General features: G+C 36.5%; 2 protein-coding genes across 3 annotated transcripts; one reads left to right on the forward strand and one right to left on the reverse strand.

The window, feature by feature from the left end:
- Nucleotides 1-11,620: 11,620 nt before the first annotated feature.
- On the forward strand, nt 11,621-12,755 carry LOC107961940 (mavicyanin). The gene is made up of 2 exons (XM_016898124.2): nt 11,621-12,009; nt 12,262-12,755. The coding sequence occupies exons 1-2, from the start codon at nt 11,835-11,837 to the stop codon at nt 12,624-12,626; spliced, it is 540 nt and encodes a 179-aa protein (XP_016753613.1). The 5' UTR covers nt 11,621-11,834; the 3' UTR covers nt 12,627-12,755.
- A 268-nt stretch (nt 12,756-13,023) lies between these two features.
- On the reverse strand, nt 13,024-17,543 carry LOC107963099 (transcription initiation factor IIF subunit alpha). 2 transcript variants are annotated; one of them, XR_005928845.1, is made up of 10 exons: nt 17,152-17,543; nt 16,859-17,017; nt 16,305-16,450; nt 15,808-16,178; nt 15,482-15,594; nt 14,788-14,913; nt 14,336-14,548; nt 13,982-14,230; nt 13,295-13,578; nt 13,024-13,162 (listed from the first exon to the last, which is right to left on the reverse strand). XR_005928845.1 is itself a non-coding variant. In XM_041115987.1 (9 exons), the coding sequence occupies exons 1-9, from the start codon at nt 17,320-17,322 to the stop codon at nt 13,486-13,488; spliced, it is 1,641 nt and encodes a 546-aa protein (XP_040971921.1). In that variant the 5' UTR covers nt 17,323-17,543; the 3' UTR covers nt 13,024-13,485. The 2 variants fall into 2 exon arrangements, 1 of the variants encoding a protein (XP_040971921.1); XM_041115987.1 differs by having other exon boundaries at nt 13,024-13,578.
- Between the last annotated feature and the right edge of the window lie 676 nt (nt 17,544-18,219).

Genomic DNA, 18,219 nt, shown 5'->3' on the forward strand with positions numbered 1-18,219 from the left:
AAGTCCTTAATATGGGCCTATGGGGCCCTATATATGTTTTAGAAGTGATTTGAGACTGAACCAGGAATTTTGGAAAATTTTCCTTGAAGATAGGGGCACATGCCCGTGTGGCTTGGGACACGCCCGTGTGGCCTGGAACATGCCCGTATGGCCTGTACATATGCAGATTCTGACTTTTCCACACGGCCTGGGCACACGCCCATGTGATTTGGCCGTGTGAAAACATAATTTTTTACCATTTTAAAGCTATTTTCACATACTAAACACACCATATTCATGCCCAAAACATTTACTTATATATCTTAATCAAATAACATTCTTTTTATCCATTTCTTGTACCTAAATACAATTATACACTAATAGAATCCAACCAATCAATTATTTCAAGCCTAAACATGTATATTTCATTTTCCATTCACAAAACATCACATTTAATATAGTTTACATACTTAATTATTCATATAATTACATTACTAAATCAAATCCTATGCATGCCATATAAATCAAAAAAAATTTTAACAAAATCTACTGGAGTAAATCTGGATTATGTGACCCTTGGTGTAGATCTGATCCTCCGTATGTATATAAGTCAATTTACAAAACAAATCACATACACAAGTAAGGTTATAGAAGCTTAGTAAGCTCATAAGCATAATAAGAAAAATCTTACCGAACACTGTACACAATTATATATGTATTAGTTAAACTATTTCATCCTGCAAATCACAACTTCATTAATAAACTCATTTGAATGATTTTCATGATGCAATTCACGAACTTAATTCTTTTAGGCCCATTTCTTATTTATCTCTATTGTCAAATTAGGGAACAATAATGGAGTTGAATGTTTCATTATCATATTGCCATAGTAAACTATGGACTTTCTCATTATCACACATCACACCGAAGCCATAGCCCTGCCATGGTCTTATACGGATCACATATCATACCGATGTCATATCCTAGATATGGTCTTATACGGAATCACATAATCACATTGTACCGATACCATAGCCCGGATATGGTCTTATACGAAAGCATATATCACATCTTTTCTGTCAATTCATTATGGTCATAAAATGAAAGCACTCAAACCATTGTTCCAACTAATTTGTTATTTTAGTTACATATTATTCATTAGTTAATACAATTTGATAATATTCATCTACAATAAAATACTTTAATAATCATAAAATTTTCATATCAAACATTTAACTTTGCCATATGAACTTACCTGGGCTAATTTGCAAAAGTCGTAGAAATTCATGGACTATTCTTAAATTTTCTCCTTTCCACGATTCACTTTGTTTTCTTGATCTATAATTATAAAATCATTCCTTCATTAGCATCTATTTCAATTCCATTCTATTTCACAATTTATGCCCTTAATTTTTAAAATTACACAATTACCCTAAACTTTTCAATTTTTACAATTTAGTCCCTATTCAATTTATTCATCAATCAAACTAATTCCTTTCAAATATCATTTTATCTAAAAACTAAAAAATACTTCACAGCCTTTGACATTTCAAGCTTCAACACAAAACCCTAATTCCAACAACTTTCACAATTAGGTCCTAAAATAAATTTCTATACAAATCTCTTCATAAAATCATCATATAATGAAATTAAAACCTTAATTCCATGATAAATCATCATAAACTTTCAGCACTTACTCATGGTAACTTTCTAAAATATTCATAAAAGCAAAAACTATTAAATTAGATATTAGGACCTAGTTGCAAAAGTCTCAAAATCACAAAAATCACAAGAAATAATCAAGAATTGAGCTTACATGTAATAGAAATATGAGAGACCAGCTTCAAAGAACCCTTCAATAGTGTTTTTGTTGGAGAAGATGAAGAAAATTGAAGAAAACTCTAGATTTTTACCTAATATATCATATTTTACAATTTAATAATTACCCAATTCCAATTTTGCCCCTTGTTCACACTTGATTTTTATTTTTCCAGTACACACCTACCATCCAGCCCAATAATAGGTGTTTAATTGCCTATTTAGTCCTCCTTTAATAATAACTAGAGCTATTTAATCATATTTCACAATTTTACACTTAATTCAATTTAGTCCTTTTTACCCAATTCACTACCGAAACCTTAAAATTTCTTAACAAAACTTTAATACTAACTTACTAACACTCCATAAATATTTATAAAAATATTTATGACTCATTTTATGAATTCGAGGTCTCGATACCTCATTTTTATCTTATTTAATCTACAAATTTCTTTTAATTCATAATTTCACTAATTCAAAATTATTTCTAAAACCACACTTAAATTTTACTTACTAATATCTAAACTCACATGTCAGATTTAGTGATCTCAAATCACTATTTCGATATCACTGAAATTTGGGCCGTTACAGCATTAGTACCATGCAGAGAGAATAATAGTCGTGTAATAAAGGAACCCAAAATTAGAGGTCGCTTGGCGTTTATAGCATGTTCGAGTTGGAGCACATACCAATAGCCCAAATTTACCGGACGACCGGTATACATACACCATAATAAAAATAACTCTGTCTTTGAGACGGTAGCCAGAGCATCTCAACGACCTGAAAAATTATAAGCCAAATAACGGTGGATGTAACATAAGGCGGGGTTATGAAACCATAAATCCTTAGATGTTTTCGGGCTATACACGGATTCGGCGTTATCAGTTAATAACGCAAAGGCCTCGTCAACTCGAAAATCTGTAGGAAAAGTGCAAATGTTATTTTTATAAGTAGTGGACATAGAATAATCCTCAATCACAAAATTTAGTGCAATATTAAAATTAGTAATGGACAAGCGATGCAATGTGCCAAGTAATCGAAATCTAAGAACACTAGGTGTATCCAATGAAATATTACCGTGTTGCTGAAAATGAAATGTGGAATAAAATTCCAATACCAATTCATAATATGCACAGTGAGTAATATCAAAGTTTCCCATCCAACCAACATTGTGAAAATAATTAGTAACATCAGTTCCAATACGTAAAGCATCCAAAACAGACGATGATAAACACTAGTAAGGTATGAGTTGTTTATGGCGTAAATGATCATACCTGTTTCGACTAGTAGTAGAATAGAAGACTAAGTTACCGGGTAAATGGCACTCGGGTGGTAAAATAGATGCGCGAGATCAGTAGTACGTCCACGAGCGAGTAGCGGTTGCTGGTCATCGTGACTCTCGAAGGTGCCAGATCAGGTGGCCTGGTCGCGGATACTGGTGTCGAAGGAAGATTCTGGGGGTGCCTCAGACGGTTGTTGACGCCGGAACTGACACCGTAAAGGATCGGGTCACACGGGCCGTATGGGGTCGTCGACAATGGTGTGGAAGAAGGCACCCGTAGGTGCCTCTACTTGTCGGGCTGATCGATGTGGTTGACACTGACGATTCTGGCGTTGTGGTGTGGGAGAAGGGGAGATTGGTGCGATTGGCGTTTGCGGTGGAGAGGAAGACGGAGTTAATGTACCGTGTGACGGAGCATTAGAAGAGGAGGTCGAGGGAGAAGAAGTGCGCGTCGAAGAAGAAAAAGAGCAGGAGGCCCTATCGATGAGATCGATGGCTTGGAGGGCGGAGAAGCGATGCCGACGGTGGTTTATGATGAAAGAGGGCTTGACGACGGTGCGGCTCCTTGTGCATACCATGGGTGACGACAAATCGGCGGTGAGGGGTGAGAGAGATGAGTTGTTCGGCGGCTAGGGAGAAAAATGGGGAAAGAAATTGGGTTTGGGTGTTTTTAGTTAGCTGAAGGATGGTGTTTAGCTGTAGATTAGGGTGGTCTAGAGCAGGGATAAGGCACTATTCCAGTCTGGAATAAGGATGGAATATGGGCTGGAATTAGAGCTGTTTGGTTGTAGGTGTGTCTTTTCTCTTTTCTCACTATCTTGTCTTTGATTTACCTAGAAGAAGAGAATTTTATTAATATCTGAAAATAATAAAATAATAAATAAAAAATAAAAAAATACAAATACAAATACAAATAAAAGTAAAAATAAAAATTAAAGATTGGGTTGCCTCCCAATAAGCGCTTGTTTAACGTCGTTAGCTCAACGCCGTGAATGGTTCTATGGTGGTTCTAACTGAATTTTTTCGAACGTGTGGGCCTGAAAATTTTCGTAAAATGGCTTCAACCGTTGGCCATTGACTACGAACCACTTCCCTATTTTTTCACTCTCTATTTCCATTGCACCATTTATGAATACTTGGGTCACAATAAAAGGTCATTGCCATCGATCTAAGCTTACCTGGGAATAGCTTTAATACGGTGTTATAAAGCAAAACTTTTTGCCCTACCGAGAAATGCTTCTGAGCTATTTTCCTATCATGAAACAATTTTGTTTTGTCTTTATAAATGCGAGCATTCTCGTAGGCATCATTACAAATTTCCTCCAATTCTTGAATGTCCAATTTCCTTCCCTTCCCTGCGGGCTCTAACTCCATGTTACATTGTCAAATAGCCCAATAAGCTTTATGCTCTAGTTCTACTGGGAAATGACATGCTTTGCCAAAAACAAGTCGATACGGGGTCATTCCAATCGGTCCCTTATACGCCGTCTGATAGGCCCAAAGTGCGTCATTGAGCCGAAGACTCCAATCCTTTCGGTTGGGCCGAACTATTTTTTCCAAAATGGACTTGATCTCCCTGTTTGAAATCTCTGCTAAACCGTTCGTTTGGGGATGATAGGCTATTGCTATACGATGATGAACTCCATATTTTGATAAGAGTGCCTCCATAACCTTGTTGCAAAAGTGGGTCCCACGATCACTAATCAAAGCTCGAGGTGTGCCAAACCTAGAAAAAATAGTTCGTTTTAGAAACTCTACAACAGGTTTAGCATTATAATTACAAGTAGATTTTACTTCTATCCACTTAGAAACATAGTCTATTGCAAGAAGTATATATACGTTTCCAAACGAAAAAATAAAGGGGCCCATGAAATCGATGCCCCATACATCAAAAATCTCACATACATGAATTGGGGATAGGGGCATTTGATTTCGTTTAGTGATGTTACCTGTATGTTGGCATTTATCGCAAGACTTACAGAAGTTATATGCGTCGCAAAAAATTGTGGGCCAATATAGCCCACACTCCAATACCTTGTGAGCTGTCCGTTTAGGGCCGAAGTGACCTCCACAAGCTTCTGTATGACAAAAAGTAAGGATAGAGGTTACCTCAGTTTCTGGAATACATCGTCTTATTATCTGATCTGAACAGTGTTTCCACAAGTATGAGTCATCCCAAATGTAATATCGAGCTTCCCTTCTAAGCTTGTCCTTCACGGAACGTGCTAACTCAGTGGGTAACGATCCTGTGGTTAAGAGATTAACTATATCTGCATACCATGGATAGTGAGCCTCGGTCGAAAATAAACTTTCATCAGGGAACTCATCATTTATAGGAACATCATTAAATGGAGTTTTTATCCTACTCAAGTGGTCAGCCACCAGGTTTTCACATCCATTTTTATCACGAATTTCGATGTCAAATTCTTAGAGCAGCAGAATTCATCTAATGAGCCTTGGTTTCACCTCCTTCTTTGCGATCAAGTCCCTAAGAGCTGCATGTCAGAAAAAATAATCACTTTAGATCCCAATAAATAAGATCGAAATTTATCTAAAGCGAATACAACTGCTAAGAGTTCTTTTTCCGTAGTGGTGTTGTTGCTTTGTACAACATCTATGGTTTTTGAGGCATAGCAAATGACATGAGGCTCTTTGTCTATCTTTTGCCCTAACACGGCCCCCACACTGCGTTCGCTTGCATCGCACATAATTTCAAAGGGTTAGTTTCAATCTGGTGCTTGCACTATAGGAGCGGTCACCAACTTCTGCTTGAGTGTATCAAAAGCCTCCTTACATTTTGAGCTGAACTCAAATTTCCTATCTTTCTGCAATAACTCGCATAATGGTTCAGCCACTTTTGAGAAGATTTTTATGAAACGCTTGTAAAATCCTGCATGGCCAAGAAAAGAACGAATTTCCCTTACAATGGAAGGATATGGCAAAGAATTAATAATGTCAATTTTGGCCTTATCGACCTCAATTCCCTTGGCAGAAACTATATGAACTAGAATCAGACTCTTGTCTACCATAAAATGACACTTTTCATAGTTCAAGATAAGATTAAATTCTATGCACCTATTCAAAATTATCGTGAGGTTTTTAAGGCATTCATCAAAACAATTTCCATACACAGTAAAATCATCTATAAAAACTTCAATAATTTTCTCCACATATTCAGAAAATATACTCATCATGCATCTCTGGAATGTGGCTGGTGCGTTACAAAGTCCAAATGGCATCCTTCTGTACGCAAAAGTGTCGAATGGGCATGTAAAAGTGGTATTTTCCTGATCCTCTAGTGCGACTAGAATTTGGAAGAAACCTGAGTATCCATCAAGACAACAAAAGTGAGTTTTACCTGATAAACGTTCAAGCATTTGATCTATAAAAGTAAAAGGGAAATGATCTTTTCTAGTGTAAGAGTTCAACTTCCTGTAATCAATACAGACACGCTACCCATTTTGTACTGGAGTTGGTACCAAGTCACCTTCAGCATTTTTCTTTACTGTCACACCCATTTTCTTGGGCACGACTTGAACCAGACTTACCCATCTGTTTTCAGAAATGGGGTAGATTATGTCAGTATCTAGCAGCTTGATTATCTTTTTTTTTACCACCTCCATCATATTCGGGTTTAATCGCTTTTCGGCCTCTCACATCGGTTTTGCGTTTTCCTCCAAGTAGATTTTGTTTGTGCATGTCAAGGAGCTTATTCCTTTCAAATCGGCAATGGTCCAGCCAATTGTGTCCTTATGACTTTTCAGTACCTGGATTAAACTTTCTTCCTCGAGCTTAGAGAGTTTGTTGGAAACTATGATTGGTAGGGTATTACCTTTCCCCAAAAACGCATACTTAAGATGTTCGGAAAGCGGTTTCAATTCCAATTCTGGAGCCTGCACAATAGAAGGTAAAAGTTTAGTATTTGATGGAGACAATAACTCATTAACAGATTCATAGTCATCAGATATAAATTTAGATTTATCTTCATAAATCGACTCAAAAGTCTCATCTACTAATGAGTCGATTATGTCGACACAATTTACGCTCAAAATTTCGCTTGGATGACTAATGGCGTCATAAACATTAAACTTCACGATCTCCCCATCAAATTTCATCATAAGAGTTTCGCTTCAAACGTTGATCTTAGTGCTTGCAGTACTAAGAAAAGGTCGGCCCAACAGGAGGTCCGAAGATCCAGTAGTGTTATCCTCCTCCATCTTTATCACATAAAAATCTGCAGAGAAAATAAGTTCGTTAACTTTTACCAGTACGTCCTCGAAGACTCCTTCGGGGTGCACAATAGACCTATCTGCCAACTAAATTATAACACCTGTTTTCATCAAAAAAACCCGCGTTAAGTAATTCATAAATAGAATAAGGCATAACATTTATGGAGGCCTCTAAATCACACATGGCCTTTTTAATCCTCAAATGGCCTATTTTGCATGGTATAGCGAACATACCCCTATCCTTGCATTTTGCGGGCATTTTCCGTTGTAGCACTGCGCAAAACATTCTCACCAGCACTTACCTTTTCATTATCTGTTAGTTTTCGTTTGTTGGTGTAGAGCTCTTTGAGGAACTTGGCATACCACGGAATCCGTCTGATGGCATCCAACAGTGGTAAATTAATCTCGACATTTCTAAATGTTTCGAGGATCTCCTTGTCTTCCTTACTTTTTCGACACTGATTTAATCGTCCTGGGAATGAAGGTTGAACTTTCGGTAATGAAGGTTTCGCTCAGACCTGTTCGTCATTTTCGGGAATTTCTTGGGCGATTTCTTGGCCAAGATTCTTTCCAGAAACTGGTTCCAGTACCTTTCCACTTCGCAGCATCACTGCATTTGCGTTTTACCTCGGGTTTGGTTCTGTTTGTGACGGTAGCTTCCCTTGAGAGTTCAATTTCTCAATTGACATAGTCAACTCCCTTATGGATGCCTCGATTTTCTATTGGAAATCCTTTATCTCTCTTTGGAAATTAAGAGTTTGTTGTTGAAAATAAATGACATTAGCTACTAATTTATTGACCATGGTTTCTAGAAAATTACCTGAATCTCAAGGCTGTTGTGGAAACCGATTTTTGTTTGACTGGTTATATTGTAGGTTAGCCCAATAACTTAAGTTAGGGTGATCCATCCATCCTGGGTTGTAGGTATTAGCGTAAGGGTCATATCGCTTTTGTAGTGGCCTAGGAAAATTCCCCACAGCATCTAAATGAGCCATAGTATCATCATTCAAACTGGGACATGAATCAGTTATATGTTCAGGAGTAGCACATATTCCGTACAGTCGGGCTAGTTTTACTTTTTCTGCAACAAGAGAATTCAGAATATTAGCAATTCTATCAACCTTATCTTCTAAGGTCGAATTACTTAGCTGGTGAACCCTTCTAGGGGGTTCAGGATTTGCTCGAAATTGCTAAAAATTTGCAACCATCGTGGAAATTAAGTCTCTTGCTTGTTGTGGAGTCATGTTGACCAACGCTCCTCCACTAGCGGAGTCTACCATATTCATCTCCATGGGTTTCAAGCCTTTATAAAAGTATTGGAGCAAAGACTATTCTGTTATACAGTGTTGTGGGCAACTTGCACACAACTTCTTAAATTGCTCCCAATAGTCATACAGAGGCTCTGCGTCTTTTTGCCTTATTCCCACGATTTCTCTTCTTAACTCAGCTGCACGCGACGCTGGGAAAAACCTATTGAGAAACAAGCAAGATAGATTAGCCCAAGTTGTTACAGATCCAGGAGGTAAATATAATAACCATTCCCTAACAGAATCTACTAAGGAAAAAGGGAAAGCATGCAGTTTAATTTGATCCTCAGTTACCCCCTGAGGTTTCATACTAAGGCAAACCATATGGAATTCTTTCAAGTGCTTGTGGGGATTTTCGTTCTGTAACCCCCAAAAATTTAGCAGTAGTTGGATCAAGCCTGACTTCAATTCAAAATCAGTATCCATAGTAGGATACGCGATGCATAGTGGCGGTTGTTCTGTCGGTGCTTCGGCCAGTTGCCGAATTGTCTGAGTCATAGGTTGAGGTGCTAAATTAGGGTTTTCGTCAACCCTAGCATTAAGCACTTCTTCTGGGGAATCGACTTCTACTTTTTCACCTTTAAAAGTTTGAGTAGGGTTTTCGTTAACCCTAGAATCTTCTTCGTCGTTGATTCTGATTTTTGGCGATGGATTACTTTCAGTCCCAACCACCACTGACTACTTTTCTTTAGCTTTTTTTCCTTGCGATTAGCTCTCACAGTCTTTTCAATCTCTGAATCAAACGTAAAAGTTCCTAGAACAGATCTAGTCATAAGAAACAAAAAGTAATATTAGTACGTTACCGGTCCCCGGCAACAGCGCCAAAATTTGATGCATTGTTGGAAGCACCAAAAATATTCTATTCCCTATAAAATAGTAAAAATAACAGTAAATGGGAAATAGGATTGAATCCTCAGGGACCGGATTGTACGAATGCTCGTTTCTTGAAATCCTAAACAATTTCTTGGCCAAGAAAACCTGCATTCCTGAAAAATTAAAAAAAACAGAATTAGAATTTCGATCTGGAAAAATAAAAACAGAATTTAAAGTGAATCGAAATTACGAAATTAAATAAATTTCTAAAATTAAAATGAAGAATAAAAATAAACAGAGTTTGGAAAAAGAGAAAGTGTCTTATATAGCGAGATTCCAGCTTCCGGTTGTTTCGTTCCGCCTTGGGTTCAATCCTTGGCTTTTAAGTAACCCTTCTCGAGCAGGATAAGCCAGTTATAGTGGAAGAGGACGCCTACGACCACCAGCTCCAATGATTTGGACTTAAGAATTGGCAGAGCCTGACTCTAGCGAATAATCGCTTTTGTGGGACTATCTTCTACTAGATCACCTTTTCCCAACGGCGAATACCATGCCGTTTGTCTCTTGGATTTGCCAACCTCTGATGCAGAAAGCCAACGAACCGACTGTGCAACCTTCCCAAAACATACAAAGCAGCCGTTCCTTACACAAGTTGAAAAGATCACCTATTAAGGGACATGGAAGGAAGCGTCAGTCCCGTAATGCGGAAAAGCGGTGAATACCCTGTTGAGAAAGCTAAGCGCGGATTCTAAGCCTCATGAACCTTTTTGGGGAATTTTGACAACCTTCGGCTAGATTGGTTTAGTGGCTCATGATTTTTAGGAAAGAAATAAATAAAATATAAATGAGATTTTTATTGAAGAAAATATGGAGAAAACCAAAAGATAGAGTTTTTGGGAAAGGGAGTGTTTACAGGAAAAAGAGATGTCAAATATGTGCCACTCTATCCCCTATTTATAGTACTAGAAAACCTAGTCTATTCCTAATGAAATTCTAAAAGATAAATGCAAATAAATAAAGATAATTAAAGATAAATGAAAATAAATCCTAAAATTAAATCTAAATAAAAATCTTTAATAATTATCCTAATATAATTGAAATTAAAATAGAGTCTTGTGCTATAAAATCTCTTCTTTTGCATTTTAGTCCTTGGGTCTTCCATGTTTGCATTTTTGGCACTTCTCTTTTTTTTTGCATGTTGGCCTATTATATCTTCAAATTTGCACTTTTTACCCTTAAATTTCCTCTTGCCTCCAATTTAGTCCCTAAAAGATAAAAGACCACAAAATAATCCAAATTAGTAGGATCATACTCAAAATAATCATGCAATTAGCACATAAAATATGTCGTTCTAGAGTATTATCATTGCTTCCCCCACATAATGCCTCTTAACCTTTTTGCTCATCATATCCTTTTGATTTATAATCATAGTTGATACTTACTTGTAATTTAAATGTATATGTTATTTAAGCATTCGTCAAAAAAAATATTTTTGAATGTATTAATTATTATATTTTGTTAATATCTTATAATAAGTATGATAGATCATTCATTAATTACATAATCAAATCAAATATGATTATATATGCAATCAAATAGAAATATATATTTGAAAGAGCAAATGGTTACTAAACTAGAACTGAAAAGTCTATTTTCGTTATATCCCGAGATCTCAAAACGAAGTCACAAATCAAATGGCAAAAACTGCGTTTAATGGTGGCATGGGATTGATCTCCTTTTAAGAACCACTAATTTCAATGCACGATTTGTTATTGATGTATAGAATTAATCTTAGATGAGTTAATTAAGTGTTTTTAATGTAATCGCTCGAGACTTTTTTTTTACCGAATTCTTTTTGTTTATATTAAAGAAAAAAGAAAAAAAAAGAGGCAAACAGATTGGAGAAGAATGGTGGTTAATGGTAGTTATCCCATGACTTGTCTTTTCCAATTTTTCAACCAATCAAAGGGTATTTTAATGAAGTCAGTAAGAGTGTTCCTCATGCGATTTGTTCTATAGTTATTCTAATTTAAATTTAGACATCTTATGATTATTTAATCGAAAGAATATTATTATAATTGTAGTTATGTACGTAAATATACTGTTTAAATTAACTAATTGGTCTGGTTAAATTGAAATTTTGGAATAAAAATTAGTTAAAAATCAGAATTAAGAAAAAAATTGTTTCTGGAAGTGTTAACAAAATTGGTGGGTACACAGCAACCATTCCACCATTGTTTCTAGGAAGCTGCCTGGAGGATGTAAGCCACCCTTTTTGTCTCTGTTGTGATAACTTTCTTGCTTAACACACACACTTCACCCCATCTTTCTCTTTCAAAAGAATCCCTTCTTGTTTGTTAAGCAACACTAGAGCAACATATACTTTCCTGTTGTGTGACAATAACTATGACAATGGTGACGAAGATGGTGATGGTTCTTGTTTTTATGGCAGCCAATACTGGTGTGAAATGGGTCGGAGCACAAGTGCATCACGTGGTCGGAGGTGACCGTGGCTGGGACCCTTCATTTGACGTTGCATCTTGGTCTTCCGGCAGGATCTTCAGGGTCGGAGACAAAATCTGTAAGTCGGCTCTTAATTACAAAACGTTTCCAGCTTCATTTAACTAATGGTTTTGGTAAAAGAAAAAGAGTGCAATGCCTATGTTACATCAACTTACAGAAGACAATTCCCCCTGCAAGTAATTCCCAAAGCATTAATGAATCGTGTCAAATATAATTTATTGTCTTTCCTCACCATGTTTCATCCATCATTTTTGTTTCTTACTTTCCATACATGCTTTAGTGAATAATGTTATTACTAAATGTTGTGCAGGTTTCCCCTCCTCTGCAGCACAGGAGAGCATCGTAGAGGTAAAGAGCAAGGATGAATATGAGTCGTGTGATGTAGGAAACCCCATAAGGATATATACAGTGGGCTTAGATGGCATCGAATTGGATGGGGAAGGGATTCGATACTTCATGAGCAGCAAGCCTGAGAGCTGCAAAAAGGGTCTAAAGCTACACGTGGAGTTAATGCCTTTGCAGAGCCCAGAATTCCCACAGACATTGTCAGAGTCAGACAACTCTGATTGGAGCATAGCCGCCGCGCCCACAACCCCTTCCCCATCAGTCCAGCTTTATGGGAACTTCCCAATTTTATCACTTGGGCTCTTGCTTTGCACTTCTATGGCTATTTAGTTGGCTTATTACTCATCCTTTTTAGCTTATGTTTGCCCTATGCTCTATATCCTATAATAAATCTAATGTAGTTTTGCAAAACTGGACAAGGCAAGGTAAAATAATTTAATAATTCAACCATTTAATCAATTAATTGAATTTTTTTTAAAATACTATATTTTAACAAACGATAGTATAGATTATATAAAAATTTTAAAATAAGAATCACAATTTAGTACATATTAAATCAATCCGATATCAATCTAGAGAATACTACCTTTACAAATATTTTATATATATTTAAAGTGATTTTATTTTACTAAATTCAATGTGCATGAATCATAACCCTACAAAAAGTTAAAAAAAGTGCGCAATGTAAATGAATCCCTCCCAACACACACGCCCATACGCATATATATATATATTAGATGATGCAATGTGTTTTATAGTGCCAATGGCTCAAGTTTTCAGACGAAATGTTGAAATAACAGGATACTTTGTAGTTTCCAACAGAATGATAAGGCAACATGGGAATGCCAGCACCTAAACGGCTAAACCTGAAAATTATAACTGAGTGAGATTTTTTTAGCCATTCTGCTAATATAATAAGGAAACTCCCCATTCAGCATGACAAAATGTCAAACTCTAAATTCTAGAAAAATCCATGTAGGTATACAATGTCCAGGTACCTGTCTTAAAATTCACATAGAAAGATGCCTGCTTACAAGGATGATAGACCAGATTTCCTTATCACCTCTTGTTTCTAACTCGCCACTTGCAAAATCCATTTCTAGAAAATGCAAGTTACACTTTCCCCTCTCTGTTGACGACCAAAGCATAAGACTTTATTACGGCACACCTTGAAACACAGATAGAAATATCACTTTTCTCTCAACACGACGTAGTTATTAGGCCCGTTCGTTTTTTGTATCTTAGAAATTCGCCTAAGAATATCTGCAAAAGCCTTCTTGTCCTGTACCAAAGAGATTTATCCACTTAAGTAGTACATTGAAAAGTAAATAAAAGAGAGAATTAAATGCATAAACAAACTAAGTATATCTCGCGGTGTTTTTAGATTGATCTGCTTATCTAATGGGCCAAACTTGCCTTCTTGGTCTAGAACTACCTTGTGCAGTTACTAATATGAAGCACCATATCTATAATGCTAAACTGTTTCATTCTTCAGAGATTAAAAGCATGGGCCCCACAATTGTGAAACTCCAAAAATCTAATAACAATAAAATCTATATACAAATTTTAGATACCTACTGAATGTATAAACCAAAGAGATCAGTTGACAATAGATCAGTAAGCACAGCAATAAATATTAAACCAACAAAACAGGAAAGGAAAAAGGATTATGGAAGACAGAATACCTCCGGAGATTTTAACCTAGCTTTAAATTTAGCGACAAGATCAGATGTTGTTACAGGTGCCTTTTGTAATAACACAGCCTTGATTTCTTCTTCAGTTACAGGTCCAGCAGTTGATGCTGAACCTGCTTTAGAAGAAGATGCACTGGCAGCTGATGTTGATCCAGCTTTTGCAGAGGATGACGTGCCCTTGGAAGGCGCACTGCCTTTCGAAGCAGCTGTATTTTCCTCCTTCACAGAAGTTTTTGACTCCTGCCCCTCAGAAAGCACAAAATAAGTAAAACATTTGAAACAAATTTCTTCTTAAAAAACATCTACATGTGCAAAGAGGTAAGATTAGGAGCTCTGGTAACATACAGGTTCTGATTTAACCTTCTTCAGAGGGGTACCATTTGATGCTTTTGTATCATCACCTTTTCTCTTTCCCTTTGATGACTTAGATGTAGCTGGGGTACCCCGAGCAGAAGCTGAAGGTGCCGGTTTCATCGGACTGTTGTCAGCTGGTTCTTCTTTAGGTGCATCCTTCTGCTTAGGAGCTGGTGTAGGATTAAAGTTCATATCATCATCCACCTGAAGCAAAAAAAAAAAAACTCTAGGCATAAGCATAATTGGTGTAGACACCACAAAAGGTTTGTGTAAAGTCAAGCCGGGATTAGTTAGTTCCATCTTGATAAACAAGAGATGAGACATTATAACTACAGAAAATGATCATCAAGAATGATGAACTAAAAGCGAGACATGTTAATCCTGTTGGCTTTTGTTAGATAAAAATGTATTACAATAAGCCATTAGGTATCCTATAAGCTTACATCCTCATCATCATCTTCTTCGTCTGCATCTGAATCATTAAGCCCACTAGCTTTCCCTAATAACTTCTTCAACTCTTTCCCGGACTTACTCAGTCCTTCTTGCTCCTCATCCTCCTCGTCTTCATCCTGAAAGAAAACAGAAAATAGTTTCTACTATTCAAAGGAGACCAGATTCCAGTATAAATGATAAAAAAAGGCCACCTCTACCAACAGAAGAAAGAAATTGTTTTGGTGGGGAAAAACGCACACACATACACAAAATGCAAGCAGTAACTAGCAAAACTTTACTCTGAATATGGTACTATACAATCCAAATGATTCTTATTTGCAGACAACCCGTGAGAGTAAAAGTAGTCTATCACCAAAGACAAACTAATGCTCGAGCCTAGAAAATTTGAATAAATTGTATAGTAAATGATTTCTAGAAACTGGAAATTTATATTTATTGTGACCTTCTCAATAAATTTTATATTGTATAGTTTTAGATTCCCATGCAGTAGTCTTTGAATAGAGAATTTAAAATGATAACAATAAAAAAAGTGGGTAGAATAATGTCCTATCCAGTGCAAACTGCAAAATCTCAAGAGTCTAAAGAAGTTATGAGGCTTAAAACTATTCTTACATGAGACAAACAAGATCCTAACAGGTAATGTGATCCTTATTTTGCAGGTTATATTAAGTGTATCAAAAATACCTCCTTGATTTCCGGTGGAGCAGGAACTTCAGGGGCCAAATCCCTTTCCTCAGGATCGTTACCAACAGCTTCATCATCATCAGTGAATATTTCTTCATGCTCCCAATCATCACCTTAACCAAAAGCATGCGAATAAAAAAAAAAAAAAAGAGACAGACTAGGGACCTTCGGTGTCAACCTTATCTCTCACAATAGTTAATTTATACTATTTCTATGTTAATTTCATTCATCTTCTGCTTCAACATGGAAAATAATACCAAATATTCTACAAATCAGAATGATAACAAAGAAATAGACACCAAGACACAAACATTATAAAAGCTCACCCTTCTCAATATCATCATCATCCATATCAAGATCACCTCCCCTTGGACCTTCTTCATCATCATCACCACTTTTTTTGTTAAGTCCAAGCCTATTCTTTCTGGCAGCTTCCTCTTCTTCATCTTCTTCTCCTCTATCTGATACATGACCTTCTTCCTCCTCACCAGTTGACTTTTTACGTCCCCTCCCACCAGCAGCAGCAGTTTCTTTTTCATCAATCTTCTCCACTTCACCAAACGCAGCAGCGCCATTATTCGCAGCTTTCATCATCCATCTCTCATAACCATCTGCAGTCTTCCTCCTGTTCTTCATTTTTTCTTCAGCTTCTTCTAGTGTAAGTTGCTTATACTGGGCAACCTTGTTAAAATTGTACCTGCCAAAGAGTTTCACAATTAAAAAACTAATAAGACTCAAATATAGCGATATTATAGAACAACAGTGCAATGAGTGGTTGGAACAGTGATAAGTAGTCAAAACAACAATAATATGTCACTCATACCAAGAACCAGCAGGAATAGCTACAAATTCCTTTCCCTGCATCATAAGCAGGTAATAAGTTGCCGACTGTGAACCTTCAAGTTGACCTTGATATTGAGCCTGACCTGTTTCATCCTCCAATAACCAAGGTTTGTTCTTATATTTCTCCTGAAAAAATAGGAGCCAGCAATAATGAAATTCAGCATCAAAGTCAATAAGGGCATAATTAAATCATTCCAAGTTCAGGAAAATTTCCCTCCTTAGAATATGAAAAATGATACTTGCTATATTCTTGCAATTATCAATTTTTGTTCCGCAACATAGCAAAAAACTGCTTCAGTCTACTTTTTACTTTACTTGTACAACAATTACATGATATGCCAAAATAAAAAATATGGGTCTGCGTCACAGAATCCAGAAAAAACTTCATAGAACTTTCTCTAAAAATTTACTTGCCAATGTTCTCAACCTTTTTTCAGGAATTTGGAGTATGCAGACACCATATAATAGCTATCCCGTTTTAAGGTGAAAGCTAGGAACATACAAGAAACAGATGAAGAAGGATAAATCTAATACCCGCAAAGCATCAGTAACTTGGCGTCCTTGTAGCCCATCTTTTTGCAGAGACCATCTATTCTCAGCATTTTTTTTCTTTGAAAAATTGGGCAACCCAGTCATAAACCTACCAATAAAGTAGTTCTTGTCGGTGCTAGGACTTGCTCTAACATTGTATTCCTAAATTCCAAAAAGAAATAACCCCGAAATTAAATTAAATTCCAAAAATTATGTCCAACAATTAACCCAATCGCTATTAAGCTATTATCGAAAGAGGAATTAGAATAAGAAGATTTGAAGATTGGGAAATGAACTCGAATCAAGCGGGTGACAATGGCGCCACATTCGAAGCATTTGCCTTGGTTCTCGGCCATGGTTTTGCCACAAGAGACGCAGAGAGTCATATGCTTGCAGTTGCTCCCGTAGAGATCTTGGGAGGATCCGCAGCCGCTGCAGGACGGCTTCAGCATGAGATCGAAAGACATGATTCCCTTCTCCCCCGATAGAAGCAAAAGGAAGAGGCTAGGGTTTTAATAGAACGTTGAAAAGGAAATTGGAACAGTCAAATCGCACGCCAAGTCTCTTCCGTTGGTTGAGATTAAAGGTGGGTAGGCATGAAATCTTCAAGAGAGAAAATTTATGAGAAGGGGATTTTGATCGGTGAAACCAAAGGGAACAGAATCAAGGTTTTAGGAGTCGCGTTTCCCTAACGTTAAGCTCTGAGGACACGTGTCGCATTTATGATTTTTTCATTGTATTTTTCGGGGTGGCTTAATAAAAAATTAACGATTAATTAAGCCTTCAAAAAGCCCCTCTTATAATTAGTTTTATACTGACTGGACTAATGATGTGCTTAATGACATAATGGTTGACGCACAATAGAAGGAAATGTAATAATTTCAATGGAATCTTTCGTTATATTATTGTCTCATTGATAAGGTTTAATTTAGATTCATATTAAAAATGTCTCTAGTGTAACAATCGTCTTTAATGGTATTGTGGCGATACTTTCTCCACAGCAGAGGGCATTCAAGTATGAATTTATGATAGTTATTATGATTTAGTGTAAGATCACTTAATTAAACACACGAAAATACTTAAAATTAATCAAAGTTAACTGAAGAAATAATATGTAGTGATTGATATCTTCATCCAATGCTTGACCTCTTGCTGCATTTTTCTATCAAACTTGTTTGTTACTAAAACCTTAATCTCTTCAATGCTAAAATGAGTAGTGTTGCCCTTATATCTAGTTCTCTTTCATAATTAATAATACATGTCTTATAGCTGTAATTCGACAAGCTTAGATTGCATACAATGGTCAAGTTTCCTCTATGTCTCTAGTTAAAAGTTGTTACTCCAAAATCGATGTCTCCTTGCCC

The sequence above is a fragment of the Gossypium hirsutum genome, chromosome A06 (genome assembly GCF_007990345.1).
Source record: "Gossypium hirsutum isolate 1008001.06 chromosome A06, Gossypium_hirsutum_v2.1, whole genome shotgun sequence".
Taxonomy (NCBI): domain Eukaryota; kingdom Viridiplantae; phylum Streptophyta; class Magnoliopsida; order Malvales; family Malvaceae; genus Gossypium; species Gossypium hirsutum.

What these genes read in the sequence shown, in the direction of transcription:
- LOC107961940 (XM_016898124.2), top strand. Translation starts at nt 11,835, where the DNA reads ATGACAATGGTGACGAAGATGGTGATGGTTCTTGTTTTTATGGCAGCC. An exon ending in CAGGGTCGGAGACAAAATCT is followed by an intron (nt 12,010 to 12,261) that starts GTAAGTCGGCTC and finishes AATGTTGTGCAG; the next exon opens with GTTTCCCCTCCTCTGCAGCA.
- LOC107963099 (XM_041115987.1), bottom strand. Translation starts at nt 17,322, where the DNA reads ATGTCTTTCGATCTCATGCTGAAGCCGTCCTGCAGCGGCTGCGGATCC. An exon ending in TTGTCACCCGCTTGATTCGA is followed by an intron (nt 17,018 to 17,151) that starts GTTCATTTCCCA and finishes TTTGGAATTTAG; the next exon opens with GAATACAATGTTAGAGCAAG. An exon ending in CTAGGTTAAAATCTCCGGAG is followed by an intron (nt 13,579 to 13,981) that starts GTATTCTGTCTT and finishes TCTTTGGTACAG; the next exon opens with GACAAGAAGGCTTTTGCAGA.